The 15,863-nt window shown below is 46.8% G+C and overlaps 1 protein-coding gene across 1 annotated transcript in view; it reads left to right on the top strand.

Annotated features, from left to right (window-relative positions):
• LOC133121743 (ryanodine receptor 2-like) overlaps positions 1 to 15,863 on the top strand; it is a 174,010-nt gene that overhangs the window by 106,147 nt on the left and 52,000 nt on the right. Inside the window, exons 25-44 of the mRNA XM_061231182.1 lie at positions 645 to 728; positions 1,218 to 1,377; positions 2,219 to 2,366; positions 4,385 to 4,593; positions 5,071 to 5,245; positions 5,985 to 6,193; positions 6,535 to 6,878; positions 7,259 to 7,376; positions 7,579 to 7,739; positions 7,987 to 8,146; positions 8,406 to 8,492; positions 9,098 to 9,324; positions 9,759 to 10,563; positions 11,186 to 11,386; positions 11,477 to 11,582; positions 11,985 to 12,128; positions 12,618 to 12,891; positions 13,705 to 13,819; positions 14,132 to 14,264; positions 15,107 to 15,210. Coding sequence (XP_061087166.1) covers positions 645 to 728; positions 1,218 to 1,377; positions 2,219 to 2,366; positions 4,385 to 4,593; positions 5,071 to 5,245; positions 5,985 to 6,193; positions 6,535 to 6,878; positions 7,259 to 7,376; positions 7,579 to 7,739; positions 7,987 to 8,146; positions 8,406 to 8,492; positions 9,098 to 9,324; positions 9,759 to 10,563; positions 11,186 to 11,386; positions 11,477 to 11,582; positions 11,985 to 12,128; positions 12,618 to 12,891; positions 13,705 to 13,819; positions 14,132 to 14,264; positions 15,107 to 15,210 — 3,964 coding nt within the window. The remainder of the gene's footprint in view (positions 1 to 644; positions 729 to 1,217; positions 1,378 to 2,218; positions 2,367 to 4,384; positions 4,594 to 5,070; positions 5,246 to 5,984; positions 6,194 to 6,534; positions 6,879 to 7,258; positions 7,377 to 7,578; positions 7,740 to 7,986; positions 8,147 to 8,405; positions 8,493 to 9,097; positions 9,325 to 9,758; positions 10,564 to 11,185; positions 11,387 to 11,476; positions 11,583 to 11,984; positions 12,129 to 12,617; positions 12,892 to 13,704; positions 13,820 to 14,131; positions 14,265 to 15,106; positions 15,211 to 15,863) is intronic.

Genomic DNA, 15,863 nt, shown 5'->3' with positions numbered 1-15,863 from the left:
CTTGGCTTCTACTTCGAGTGCCCGCTACCAAACTAAGTGCCAGCGACTTGATTTATGTCATGGGAGGGATTTCACTAATGGGCATATGGCTTGATGGGCTTCCTGTGAACTTCTTAGGCCAGACATGGTTGTTGATTGACTCTAAATGACTGAATTTGATGGAAGATGGCTCATGGCTTGTAAGCCAAGCCAATGGCTCTTCTCCCGCCTCACTTGATAACCGTTCCACGCTACACCATATCGCCTTGTAATAGGTTCCATCGCAGCTCTTTTTTTACCAAGTTTTTATTTTGTATTTCCCTGGTCATTATCATGTCACTCATGAAAAGTAGGTATCCATTATACAAAGCAGGGGAAAAAAAGAAGAAGAAATATCCAAGCAAAATATGAAACTGATGTTCAATTTCAACACTGTAACCGCTTTAGCATTACTGTGTGTGGTCAGCTTGGTAAGTTACAGTGTTACGGTTTTCATAGGCCTGTGAAGTGAGTACTGCAAGACTCTTGTGACTCACCTCACCCCCATCTCATGATCCACTGGGGAGCTCCTGCCCTGGCGTTCTACGGCATTCTGAGCAGGTGTGGATAGTCCTGTGGTGAAAAACATATCAGGAAGTCTTGGTTCATATCTTTCTTCCTTGCAGGACTCTCCTGGCCCTGGGTTGCCATGTCGGTGTGTCTGACGAGCATGCAGAAGAGAAGGTGAAAAATCTGAAGCTGTCCCCCATGTGAGTTCCTCCTGTTGTACGAACTTATAGATTTTATTCATTAAAAGTGAAATAACGAGTCAATCTTTGTGTCGTTTGTATCCTTGAGAGCAACTGTCAGAATGTTGGTCATTCCAGTTTACACTGTAAACTATGAATGTGATTACTGGACTGAGAAAGAGGGCCATTTTTATTTTGATACGAGATGCATAACTCTCTGAGTAAAAAGCCCCAAAAACCTACATTTAGATATAGTATAAGTATAAATTCATTGCAAATATTGACATATTCAGGACTTATTACCCACTGCATTGCATACTGTATGCATTCATAGAAATTTATATATTTCTATAGAATATATTTCAATATATCCAGCACATGTGTACAGTAATCTGACCATTCATAAGGCTAGATTATGGTAAGGCTATTATTATATTTTTTAGCTCCTAGCGGTATGCGGTTTCTAAACTGGCGAGGGCACGGGATGTCCTGTTTGTGCCTCTTTTACAGGTATGAGCTGTCGAGTGGCTACAAGCCCGCCCCCATGGACCTGGGCCACATCAAGCTGGCCTCCACGCAGGAGGCCATGGTGGACAAGCTGGCGGAGAATGCCCACAACGTGTGGGCCAGGGACCGCATCCGGCAGGGCTGGACCTACGGCATCCAGCAGGTGCATGTCGCAGGCTTGGCCGCAGACGAGTGGCGGTGGGCGGGCGGTCCGACCGGGCGGGGCGGGGGTGGGAGGGGTGGTGTGAGGTTGGTGAGAGGTCGCTGAGGCGGCAGGATAGAGGTCATGAAAAATGTATCAGCTCCTGCATTTTTAATGGCCTGGCTGCAGGGAGAAGCTGTCATGGAAGATGGGGCTGGGAGGAGCAGTGTGTTCCTAGCGTCTCGTGCTAACCCCCTCTGTCTCTCACTATCTGGGCTGGAAATGGAGCAGGCTTGAGCATCAGGCTGGCTCTGCAGATAATCACCTTAAAGTCCAAAAACGTGTTAATTAGAGAGCTGGTGAATGGAAGCCGGGCAGAATGATCAGTGAGCCCCTCGTTATCTGTGGAAGGTGTTCATAAAACCAGCGAAGAGAAATACCAGGCGTAGAGATAACCTTATGGCACTACCGTACAGAAAAGTCTGTTGCTGTCATGAAATAGTATTCAGTGACTCACAGAATAAAAAGGAAACTATATCCAGCGCACCCCTGTTCTGAAAAACAAAATTTTTGTTCGGATTTGCTGAGCGGACATTCTTAATCAGGGCAACTTGCAAAGTAGCTTGCAATTTAAATATTATCTAGTTTTCCAGATGGTCACGCACTGAGTTCAGGTTTCGCATCTCACACAAGGAAATAACAGCATCCCACATCGTGGGATTCAAACACACAGCAACCAGCCTTGTTTCCACCTTACACTGCCGCCAGTGGCTGTTTTCGTTTCACAAAGACTGCCTACTGATTCCAGGGATGCCAGAAAGTAATAACCGCCTTTCCGCCTTCACGTTCTTCCTCTGTGTAGGACGTGAAGAACCGGAGAAACCCTCGCCTGGTTCCGTACGCCCTGCTGGATGAGAGGACCAAAAAGTCCAACAAGGACAGCCTGAGAGAGGCGGTACGCACCCTCCTGGGGTACGGGTACAATCTGGAGGCCCCGGACCAGGATCACGGTACATTCCTGAGACTACTCCTGCTGCAGGCCTTTATCTGCACTTGGGCAACACAACATGGGGAAAATGTGATAACGTTGTATATTTTGACGAAGATATGGCTTGCGATACATAAACCAATATAAGTCTGCACAGTTCTCATGTCTTTCTGCTTTCAGTACACTGCTGACATTGACCCAAGACAATGAATAGCCTTTGCTCACTGAATAAAAAAATTAAATGCATTATTTCCAACATGATTTTATTGAAGAAATTGCACATGAACAACCAGTCAATTTTGCAGAACATCTTTTAAATAAATACTATTCATCACAGTTCAAGCAGTCTTTTGCGATATGTTTATCTTGCATGTTCTTATCTCAATGACGATACTGTAAATGTACGATATATCATGCAGCCCTACTCTGTGCTGCCACATTAGTGTTCAGAGAAAAAGCCACGGGGGGAGGGGGGGGGGGGGGTTCTATCCCGCCATTTTAAGAGCGGGATCAATAAAACCCTTGCCGGTAATCCTGATGTAGAAATTTCCGCTCTCTGCTTCCGTTCGTTGAGCTGCAATGAGCTGTATTTCATACCGGCGGCCATTTTTGTTCTCCCTCTCTCCCTGGATGATGGAATTTACTGCTTTGTTACAGTCTCTTGCCTTTTGTTGCTGCTACAGTGAGGAGGTAGGACTCGTGCTTATCTGGTTCCTGTGGATTATGTGCAGGAGGCTTCCCAATAGGGACTGGCACACTGATCCATTGATTCAACACTGATACGTTTAACATAAAGGCAGGCTGACTCCACCTCACTCTGCTGTGGGGACCTGGTAGACCACAGCACCCCCCCCACCCCCCGCCCCTCCAAACACCCTAAATCACAGCTCATCAAACCAGGCCCTCCAATCCAAATCCAGCCCTGGTTTCCTTTTCTCCAGGGTAATCAACTGAACAATTAGTGCTACTGATTGGTCAGATTGTCTTCACACCTGACTCCCAGGTCATGGGAGGATGGAAAACCAGCAGTTCTCTGCCCCCAAGGATGGCGATTTGATGACGCCTGCCTGCTTTCAGATGGCCGAGCCAACACCCCCAGTGCTTCATGCTGCTTCACTGTTACTGTTGAAAAGTCTCATCAGTGCTGAGCATTGCTGACATAATAAGGATCAGGGATGTGACGTGGCTCAGGCAGCTCAGGGATTATGCAGTAAAACTCTGGCTTTGTGCCCGTTATGAATGAATTTAGTGTTCATTTGTACCCTTAGGGCTGTTTGTTGACATTGTGTATTTTATAAGCACAGCTGTCACTATGTACTATAAGCGCAGGATGTGCCACCCTCAATGTTCTACAATGACATGAAAAAACTATGAGGCTCAAAATGGTGGCCACGTGAGGCTACTGTTACTAAAGCCAGAGATACACTGCAAAAAGTCTTTCTTTAAAAAATAAATAAATAAAAGCTAAAAGTCTTTCTTATAATGAGACCTACATTACATTACATTAATGGCATTTGGCAGCTCTTATCCAGAATGACGTACAGTTGATTAGACTAAGCAGGAGACAGTCCTCTCCTGGAGCAATGCTGGGTTAAGGGCCATGCTCAAGGGCCCAACAGCTGTGCGGATCTTATGGTGGCTACACCGGGGATCAAACCACCGACCTTGCGGGTTGCAGTCATGTACCTTAACCACTATGCTGCAGGCTGCCTACAGCCTATTTTCTTTTTTTCTAGAAAATAGCTTATTTTAAGTTACTGTTTGCTTAACAAGTTACATTTTCTTACCTACCCCATTGGGAAATATTGAAATGAGTACAACTGACTCACCTCGTAAGACCTCTTTTTGTCTTACTTAGCAAAAAAGTGATATAAATAAGATTGAAGTATAAATATAATGCTAAAATACTTTCATAGATTAAAGGCAGTGTATTTACACTTGTGACCCTCTAATGGTGGCAGGTGACGCTACATTACGCTTGTTTCCCGTGGTTATTCTTTCCGCATCCTCCTCATGGACACCTCCCTCCCTGCGTTTCAGCCGCGAGGTCTGACATCAGCAACCTGCTGGCCGAGCGGTTCCGGATCTTCCGTGCGGAGAAGACGTACAGTGTGAACGCCGGGAAGTGGTACTTTGAGTTTGAGGTGGTGACGGCGGGGGAGATGAGGGTCGGGTGGGCCAGGCCTGGCTGCCTGCCTGACCAGGAGCTGGGATCCGACGAGCAGGCTTTTGTTTTTGATGGCTTCAAGGTGAGTGAACGGTGTTCAAACAGTAAAAAGAAGAAATCAATAGTCGTAACCTTAAAAAACTGCATAACCTCCGCTGCTACACCATTAGCTATGGGAAAAGATCTGTTCTTGCAACATTTAGCTACATTATAAATGGCTATTGTATAACATTATTTAAGATGCACCTTTATATGTGAATATTTTACTATCGTAAACCTCTTTAGCTACACCTTAAGCTGAAGTAAAATATCTGTAGCTGTAACCTTTCTGATGTGCTCGTGGGGACAGCTCCATCAAGGGGCTGTGAATAAGTTGACTGCTGACAGCCTGAATTACACCTCACGACAGTCGTCTCTGTGCTCTGTGTAATTACAGTGCGCGCCCACCTCCTGGGTGTGAGAACAGTTGAGGGTTATGAAGTGGGGGTAGTTGTTAGGAGGCGGGCAGCTGCACGGGGCGTGGTGGTAGCGTTGCGTGATGTCGAGCTCCGGCTTCCAGGCGCAGCGTTGGCACCAGGGGAACGAGCACTTCGGCCGGTCCTGGCAGCAGGGCGACGTGGTGGGCTGCATGGTGGACATGAACGAGCACACCATCATGTTCACCCTCAACGGCGAGGTTCTCCTCGACGACTCGGGCTCTGAGCTGGCCTTCAAGGACTTTGAGGTTTGGGAAGGTCAGTGTCTGCCCCCTCCTCAGTCTACTTCACCACCCCCTCAGTCTCTCACCTGAAACTCTCTTCCTTACATATTCTTTTGAATGCCCCATTGGCTTAACCCCCCCTCACACTCATTAACAGCTAACTCATAAGGATAGCATTTTTGCAGCTTGTGTATAAATGTAAATGTAATTTAATAAGTGAAGGCATTAATCAGGAATATGTCTCCTCTGGGGTTGCTGAGCGATCGGTACAGTGCGAGTGAATGAATAGCCACCTGTGTTTGCCTAATGACTGTAAGAAGACTAGCACATGCCTAAGAGTCAGCTTGCTGATCGAGCAAAATGGGGATCACTGCACCGTTACACAGGAGGAGAGGGGCTTTTGAAGAACAATGGGTTGTTTCTAGATGATGAATGTGTTCCTACTGACAGATGAATACAGTTGTTTATCTTTACCGGTAAGTTCACATATCCAGCATGTATATTAAAGTAATGTCATAGCAGGTAATCTGTCATGACAAGCATTTGAAGATGAAGCATTTTTTTACTCTGTTGCCACCTACTGGCCATGATTGATACTGCCGCAGCCAATGATGGTTAGAGCTGGTACCTGCAACTGCATCACCAACATTTAGATATCTCCACCTTGCAGTTGTCATCAGTGAACTTGAACTGCTGTGCGGTTTGTTCTTAAAAAAGCCTTTTTTGGGTTTTATTTGGGTCCTCATCCGGATATTCTCGCTATTCTCCCGTAGGATTCATTCCGGTGTGCAGCGTGGGTGTGAGTCAGGTGGGCAGGATGAACTTCGGGAAGGACGTCAGCACACTCAAGTATTTCACGATCTGCGGCCTGCAGGAGGGCTACGAGCCGTTCGCGGTCAATATGAACCGCGACTTGACCATGTGGCTGAGTAAGAGGCTGCCACAGTTCATCCCTGTCCCACCCAACTACGAGCACATCGAGGTGAGCTTCCCCCTCCTAGATGCTCAAATACTGCCCAAATTCACACAGTTGTACAACTTATTAGCACAATGAGGTGACACCTTCACAAAATTCTGCCTCAATTCACACTGTCCATCCAAACTATTAGCATCCCTCTTTTATAGACTAAATATAGACTAAAGCCTGCTTTTCTCTTTGAACCAGTGTGGATGAAAACCCTGCACCCTCTTTTCACCTCGAATGGAGATATAAATCCTCAATTTGTCTCTGTTTAGCTTGAAGCAAGTTCCCTGTGTACCAAAACAAGCACTTGCCTGCCCTAACAATGACGCAGCTGTTTCTGTTTTGCCTGTCCTGAAAAGGTTATGAGGATCGATGGGACAGTTGAGAGCTCGCCGTGTTTGAAGGTCATGCAGAGGTCATTCGGGTCTCAGAACAGCAACACCGACATCGCGTTCTACCGCCTGAGCATGCCCATCGAGTGCGTGGAGAGTTTCTCCAAATCCCCGGGGGGCACTCTGCCATCCAACGGCAGCTTCTTCTCGCCAAAGAAAGAGCTGGAGGACTTTGAGACGGTCTCCGACTTTGAGGTCCTCATGAAAACTGCTCATGGACACTTGGGTTCCAACGGCCCAGAGAAAGACAAGGACGAGTTTAACAACCACAAGGACTACAACCAAGAGAAGCCTTTTAAACTCAAACAAAGGTTTGGATCCCAATTTACTTTACTTGTTATTAGCTGATGGCAGAGTGCTAAATGTATTGACTTACCAGGCAGGAACAATTTTCCTGTTATCAAAGGGCATGCATTATGATTTCATGAGAATTTGAAGGCCAAAGTTTTTGTAATTTTAAAGTGTTGCATTGCCTTTGTGTGTCTTCACGTGAAACATACTTACCTGGCTGTTCAGTGTGAAGCATCAAGTGAAAAAATTTGGACAGTTTTCTAGGAAGACACTTAAGATGTTCTTGAAGTCAGTCGTGGTGATCCCTTTCAGTTTGTGTCCATATCACCCTGCGGAGTGACAGGTAAAGCCAGCCTTCCCATAATACCATGTCACCTGTAACAGCTTCTCTGTGTTCCAGGTTCATGATGAAGCGGACCAAGACTGACTTCAGCACCAGTCACTCATCTGCCCGCCTGTCAGAGGAAGTGCTGGCTGACGAGAGGGACGACTATGAGTACCTGATGCAGACCTCCACGGTAAGGGGCATAGCAGTTGGAGAACATGGCTTCATGTTTCAGTGTCTTTTTTTCTCTGGAAAAGGTCTACTCAGATGTGCTATGTGAAAATATCATCTTCAATTGTGCTATTCAAAATTACAAGTGATTGGTCGCCTGTTATCTTAAAGATGTGAGAATTTTTTTTTCTTAAGTTGATGTATATTTTTCTCCATGTCCTCAGTACTATTATTCGGTGAGGATCTTCCCTGGCCAGGAGCCCTCCAGCGTGTGGGTGGGCTGGGTAACATCTGATTTCCACCAATACGACACAGCCTTCGAGCTGGAGAAGGTCCGCACTGTGACCGTCACTCTGGGGGACGAGAAGGGAAAGGTGCACGAGAGGTGAGTGAAAACTCTCCATGGGACCCCATGAGATCCTCCACCTGCACCTCACAACAAATGCCCTGCAAAAACCATTACTGGACACTCTCGAACATGCTGATCACACACATAATGTGAAGAGACTGGCAAAGGGGATCATGGGTATTGTAGTTGAATATACTGGGAGAGAAGACACAGATTTGCCTTTAAGTCTAAAACTACCGTCCCTGAATGATTTTGCGGTTTCCCCCCTCTTTCCCAATGGCAGCATCAAGCGAAGTAACTGCTATATGGTGTGGGCGGGAGAGAGCACCAGCCCAGGACAGGGCCGAAACAACAACGGGCTGGAGATCGGCTGCCTGGTGGACACCGCCAACGGGCTGCTGACCTTCACCGCCAATGGCAAGGAACTCAGCACCTACTACCAGGTAAAAGAGCTGGACTGGCGCTGGCTTAATAAGAAATGCTTTTGACAGTGTGACCATGTGATCAGACAGGCCATGAAATTACTCACTTATATTTACACTATATTTTTGGGGGGTCATTAGTGGGCTATTTTTGTATGAAATGTGGCACGGCTCCTCTATGAAATCTGAATATTTTTTGGCTTACCTATGCACTGCACACCTTTAGCCCCAGCGTCTGTGTATTTATAGTTCTGCATTTTGCCTGTGTTCCACCTCTCAGGTTGAGCCCAGCACCAAGCTGTTCCCTGCAGTTTTCGCACAGGCCACCAGCCCCAACGTGTTTCAGTTCGAACTGGGACGGATAAAGGTAACCATGCCGACATGACAAAGCACCCGCCACAAATAGAGCCGCTCAATGCCTTGCAAGCGAACACCGGCATCTTGGTCCCGAGGGTCCTGACCTGCCAGCCTGATTCTTCTACACCTCTGCAGTTTGACAAGCCTCTCAGGCCGAAAAGTGTTCAAAATATAGCTCTCCAAACTATCCTGGCCCTGTCAGTTACAGGCCCTGTGAAACTCAGAAGGCGCCATTCCAAGGTCTTGAGTTCTTATTATCAAGGGCATCTGCGATGTTTGGTCACTCAGCGTGAAGCTTACTGATATGGTGAATCATGCCGTATGGACATTTGATCTTTGCTAAACTGTTCTCCCACAAACAGCGTGGGGTCTGTATCAGGCTCTTGAGATGCCATCTTCTGTTTTTGTCTCCTTGGTAATTATTCAATCCAGGACTGGATTACGGCATTGATGTGTTTCAATCTTGTTGTTTAGTGTTTTAGGTGTAACTGTTTTAAGTCTAATTACGAAACTAAAACACTTAAGCACACAGCTTCTAAAGATGGTGTAAATACTGTGAGAAGGCAATGCTGGTCTGTCTTGCCCCTGACTGTTGCTTGTTGCTTGTTTTGTCAGAACGTGATGCCCCTATCGGCGGGCCTGTTCAAGAGCGAGCGGAAGAACCCCATGCCCCAGTGCCCGCCCCGGCTGCACGTCCAGTTCCTCACGCCCGTCCTGTGGAGCCGGGTGCCCAACCACTTCCCCAAGGTGGAGACGTCCCGCATTAACGATCGGCACGGCTGGCTGGTGCACTGCTCTGAGCCGCTGCAGTTCATGTCCCTGCACATCCCCGAGGAGAACAGGTCAGAGGTCACATCCCTTCCTGTTCAGCAAAATATTAAAAATGTCCTAATGGCGAAATTCTTCCTCTGCTTTCTCACAAATGACACAATAATCCAAATACATGCAGGTTAGGATACTAGTGGGGGTGGGCTTAACAGGGTGCTGGTGTAAATCAATCAGCATGTGTGCGCTGTCAACCTACTGTACCCTGTATAATATTTTATTTAAATTATTGTGTAAGCATCCTGTAGGTTTTAAATCCAAGGACACCTCATTCCACAGCTGGAGATCTTGTTCAGCTTCTAATTAGTTGAATCAGGTGTGCCAAATTAGGGTTGAAATTGAAACCTATAGGACTGTAGATCTCCAAGAACAGGCTTGGGAAAACAATGAGGTAAACTGTAAACTGAGAGAATGTTTGATGAATGAGAGCTTGCTCTGCATTACCCTATAGGTCAGTGGATATCCTGGAGCTAACAGAGCAGACAGACCTGCTGAAGTTCCACTACCACACCCTGAGGCTGTACTCAGCCGTCTGCGCCCTGGGCAACAACCGCGTGGCGCACGCCCTCTGCAGCCACGTGGACGAGGCGCAGCTGCTCTACGCCATTGAGAACAAGTACATGCCGGGCCTGCTGCGGACAGGCTACTACGACCTGCTCATCGACATCCACCTCAGCACCTACGCCACGGCCCGCCTCATGATGAACAACGAGTACATCGTGCCCATGACGGACGAGACCAAGAGCATCACGCTCTTCCCCGACGAGAAGAAGAAGCACGGCCTGCCGGGAATCGGCCTCAGCACCTCCCTCCGTCCCAGGATGCACTTCTCCTCGCCCAGCTTCGTCAGCGTGGGCGGCGACTTCTTCCAGTACAGCCCCGAGTTCCCGCTGGACATCCTGAAGACCAAGACCATCGAGATGCTGACGGAGGCCGTGCGGGAGGGCAGCCTGCACGTGCGCGACCCCATAGGGGGCAGCACCGAGTTCCTGTTCGTGCCTCTCATTAAGCTGTTCTACACCTTGCTCATCATGGGCGTCTTCCACAACGGCGACCTCAAGAACATCCTGCAGCTCATCGAGCCCAGCGTCTTCTCGGAGGACTCGGGGCACGAACGAGCCGACGCGCCCGACGGAAACGGCTTCAAGGGCGAGCTCCGGATAGAGGGAGCGGGGGGAGAGGATGTGGGGAGGGCGGGCAACGTCCCCAAAGAGGGACTGCTCCAGATGAAGCTCCCCGAGCCGGTCAAGCTGCAAGTGAGACTCGGTGTCTTCCGCCGTTTTATTTTTGTGTCCCTCCGTATCCAGAAATAAACGCATGCTATTATTCCCGTCCGCTTTTCAACCATCCCTCCCATGGAGGTGACATTTGCCGGCAATGCCCACAATTCTTGCCCTCTGCAAATGCATGAGAACACATCAGCGATTAAATACGGCTGATGTTTAATGCAAGGTCATTTCTTATATTATAGTACAAAACAGCATATTTCTCCCCCCTCCAACCAACTGTGCAGTGATCCGTCCTGGAGCCATTCATACCTCTCATACAGAGGCCACCTCTGTGCTAATTGGGCGGCTGACTGAAAACTGACGATTTGCACTGTTCCAGGAACATTAGCAGAGAGTCACATGCTACGAAGTGTTAGCATCTGACATTTAAGTATGACAAGTTATTTTACATTTCAGTGCCTTTGGTAAGAAGTTTAATGGTGTAGTTTTCAGTTTTAATGGGCTTTTCTGTGTTTTGGTATCTGGGGTTTTGGGAAGTGATTAACGAACGTGTAACTACAGCGCACATAACCTTGGGTGCCTCACAGGTGTCATTAGGGCTCATAATTACACCCCGGCTTGAGCTTTCTTGTCTCTTTGTTCCTTGCAGATGTGCCATCTGCTTCAGTACCTGTGTGACTGCCAGGTGAGGCATAGGATCGAGGCGGTGGTGGCCTTCTCCGACGACTTTGTGGCCAACCTCCAGGACAACCAGCGCTTCCGCTACAACGAGGTGATGCAGGCGCTCAACATGTCCGCCGCGCTGACCGCTAGGAAGACCAAAGAGTTCCGATCGCCACCACAGGAACAGGTTGGCACCCACAGCTTTGGGGATCTCTGGGATACACATTCCTTCGGCTAGTTTCCCACTGCTCATTGTCTCCCCGCCCTCTTCTTAAAGATCAACATGCTGCTGAGCTTTAAGGATGAGAAGCAGGACTGCCCGTGTCCGGAGGACATCAGAGAACAGCTTCTGGACTTCCATGAGGACTTAATGACCCACTGTGGTAGGTCTTCCCTCTGGATCCTGGTTTTAGCCTATTCACATCTCTGTATAAGGCACAACGCCCTGGTTCTAGAGTAATGTTTATGCACTAAGTCCTGGTTCTTCTATTCCTGTTGTGTCTAATCCTATGAGTGGATGAAATGGATAGAGCCCAGCATGTTCAATGTTTAACTGAGCACCGAGTCACCAAATTGCTGGGTTACGTGAAAGATTTCACCTTTTTACTTGATATTTCTCATCATTGAAGGACAACTGGATACAACTGGAGTGCTTACAGTATCTGTACAATACAGTACCTATCATTTTTTTGTCTTTTAATTCTGAGCTAACTGTACAACTGCATCACTGCATGGTTGTCACACATAGCATTTTGGTCTCAATGTTTTTCATTAACCCCATTTAGGAATTGAGATTGATGATGACAAGGCAAATGAAGCAGATGGGGATTTCACCATCAGAGGTCGTCTCCTGTCCCTCGTCGAAAAAGTGGCCTACTTGAAGAAGAAAATGGCGGACTTGCCAAAGAAAAAAAAGTCGAAGAAGCCCAGTGAGTGGAGTGTTCTTTTCGGACACTGTGTGGTCTTCATCATCATCAGTGACAAGTGTTGGCTGACCCTCTCCTCTCTGATCAGGCCTATTTTGATCGCTCCCTCTGCTTGCCCTTCATCTCTCAAACAATGCCAACACCCTTCATCTCCTTTAGACATCCTACTACTGAACACAACTCCAGTTCAACTTTTTCAGAAGTATTTTTCTGCCTTGGTCTAGCGCCTGGCAAAGTATTAAGTCGATACTGTATAGTACACATATGTACAGTTAGGTCTGTAAGTATTCGGTCAGTGGTATCATTTCTGTTCTTTTGGCTGTATGTCGTTTACAGTACAAACAGCAATTTATAAAATACAGAAGTTTCTGGTGAAGAAACATGAATAGAAACAAATGATTTTAGTTTTTCTTGTATTTGCATACTCTTCACTGAGCGGACTCCCCTCTCTCCCCTGTGGCTCACCCCCCCCCCCCCCCCCCCGTCCCCCAGCCACTTTACAGCATCTGATCTCTGAGACCATGGTGCGCTGGGCCCAGGAGTCCGTGATCGAGGACCCGGAGCTGGTCCGGGCCATGTTCGTCCTGCTCCACCGGCAGTACGACGGCATCGGGGGGCAAGTCCGCGCCCTGCCCAAGACCTACACCATCAACTCCGTGTCCGTGGAGGACACCATCAACCTGCTGGCGTCCCTTGGCCAGATCCGCTCCCTGCTGAGCGTACGCATGGGCCGGGAGGAGGAGAAGCTGATGATCCGAGGCCTGGGGTCAGTACAGGGGCCCGTCGCAGATACTTTGACTCTACCACAGGAGACCATGAGCCAGTGTATCAGCACAGGTCATTTTGATCCAGAGTATCACCACTACACTCACTGTGCCACAGTACTCTTCACTGTGAATAGTGCTGTAACACATGACTCACAAACCCACGGCCCCTCACTGCGACACACAAGCCTGTTTACTGGAATCTGAGCTAGCCATATCCCATTCACACTCCATATCAGCCAGTCCTATCTGCCAATGGGAGCCTTACTCGGCTTCACTACTAATGTCTTGCAAACTAGTGTTCTCTTCCACACAGCAAACTTTGTGGCTTACATGAGCAATGTTATGTCTTTTTTGGAAATGAAATGAACATTTTGTGTTTAGAACAGCCCTTAATGCATATTTTACTGGTAATGGATTTGATGCTTTAACCTGTGGAAGAACCTATGCACTTGTAAATCGCTTTAGATTAAAAGTGTCTGCCAAATGACTAAAATGTAAAAATGTATAATGAGCATTTTTGCATTTACTGTATGTACTTGTGTAAGTGATGTAAAAATATTTTTTTCTTTTTTTAACTTTATTAACTTATGAACTGGATTATCCTCAGCTTTAACAACTTATGATGAGAGTTTTTCCATTAAAAGATTGGAAACGGGGCAGAGGCCTCTACAGCCACTGAGAATAAATCCAGCTTTAGTGGCTTTAATTGAGAAAGGCCCAACTTGACCTCATCAAAATAATCTTTCACATTTTCTTCCTCATAACTGCACAGCCATTGTCTTGGAGCTAACTGTTTTTTTGTTCCTCTGTAGAGACATTATGAACAATAAAGTTTTCTACCAGCACCCAAACTTGATGAGGGCACTGGGCATGCACGAAACCGTCATGGAGGTGATGGTGAATGTTCTGGGAGGAGGAGAATCAAAGGTAACCAGCTCCTCAAGGCTTGCTCCATATGCCTGATATACTGTAGCTGTTCAGTCTTTTTGTTGTATGTGTAATTCATTGGTGTCGACTAGCTGCATTCCATAGCTAAGCTTCTTTAAATTGATCGATATGATATGGCCTGTGGCAGGCAACATGAACTGATCTGTTGCTAAACCATCTGTTGTGAAATATATTGAACAGTTTCTGCCTGACTGCCCTGAATCTGTGAATTTTATTCTTTATCTGATATCTGAATGGAAATAATCTAATGTAACCAATAATAGTGTTGACTTTTTTGTTACTTTTGTTAAGGAAATCACATTTCCTAAGATGGTGGCCAACTGCTGTCGTTTTCTTTGCTACTTCTGTCGCATCAGTAGACAAAACCAAAAAGCCATGTTCGATCACCTCAGTTACCTGCTGGAAAACAGCAGCGTCGGCCTTGGTAAGACCTTTTCTTTCAAAATTCAAATTTATTTTGAGGATAATTTTCTCTGCACGCACAATGAGCTTGTTTGTTTATTAATGGTCTTGTATGCAAGGAACCTCTATGTTATGTCCCTTTAGTATGGACATTTTACTGATGAATATTATTTTTATTATTGATGAAAATTGATTCTGATATTATTGATGTTTTTGATAAAATTATGCACTTTCACATTTAAAATTTAGTTTGTGCCACTCAGATTCTCTTGCTATCGTGTGATGTATTTATTATAAAGTAATAATAACCTCTAAATCTCAATTACTGCATGCTCGATATTGAAGACAAGCCTATTGCCTCTCAACTTACTGAACATGCTTGATATCTTTATTAACAAACAGCGTATGTGTGTGACATACACCTGCCATTCCATGTCGTCAGGTGTACACTGTAACAGATCTGTTATTGCGCACTATTAATCTCTTTATCAGCACATAGTGTATCTGTGTGATGTGCCTATTCCCCGGTGTCAGGTGGAATTATTCCAGCAGAAAAACCTTAAGCCCAATTAGGTGTGATCCCACCGAGAGTTCTGTGGCTCATCGGAGCGCTAGCGCAAGCTAACCGCTCCCCTCCCCCCCTTCCCCCTCCCCGTGGTTAGGGCTGGCTAACCGTTCCGCGCCCCCCCTTCCGCCTCCCCACAGTTAGCACTGGCTAACTGTTCTCCACCCCCCCATAACCCTCCCCACAGTTAGGACCGGCTAACCATTCCCCGCCCCCCCCTTCCCCCTCCCCATGGCTGGTGTTCCCCCTGCCGCAGTCCCTGGCCTAATTCTCAGCTGTTTTTTCACACTTCTCCCCAGCGTCTCCCTCCATGAGGGGTTCCACTCCCCTGGACGTGGCCGCTGCCTCTGTGATGGATAACAATGAGCTGGCCCTGGCCCTCCGGGAGCCAGACCTGGAGAAAGTAAGCTGGGAGAAACTTATTTTTCAGGCCAATTTGTTGGGGAATCATATATATCTCTATTATTAGACTTAAACAAAGTCGCGCCGACACAAGTGAGTCTCCCGGAACGCTGTGATAATGGTGGGTTCTGTGTCAAAGCTTGAGCGCAAACGAAAAAAGAGGTGTGCTGGGATTTATTGTGCTCTTCCAAAGCGGTCTACTTTCTGTCCACTTGGTATCCGTATAATCAGGCAAGAAAATATTGAGGTCAAACTGATTCTTCTTCTAATTCATCAGAACTGTAGGGTATTCCCGTGCTGTCCCATTACTCAAACTCAAACAGCTGCCATATTAACCACAAAAGATTTATATGCTATAAATAAATTGTGTTATACTCAGATAAATTATTCTTATGGAACACATAGCCTATTGTCCTTTTTAATGTTTTGGAACATTGTGATACCAGAAATATGATGCAATACAGTGATGTGTCAGTGGCTCATTGGTTCAAGATTGATGAGTAGCAGGAGACGCGTTCAGTAGATAAGTCTCCTTGCGAAGATGTACTTAACCCTGAGCCCCTCTATTTCTAAAATACTGACCTCAGGCCACTGCCTATCTCGTCGGCAAGGGAGCCAAATTTACAAGCCTGCTTCTGTCCACCTCAGTCAGTT

The sequence above is a fragment of the Conger conger genome, chromosome 2 (assembly GCF_963514075.1).
Source record: "Conger conger chromosome 2, fConCon1.1, whole genome shotgun sequence".
NCBI classification, from domain to species: Eukaryota; Metazoa; Chordata; class Actinopteri; order Anguilliformes; family Congridae; genus Conger; species Conger conger.
Note: the sequence above shows the minus strand (reverse complement) of the source record. Positions and strands in the feature narration are given on the sequence as shown.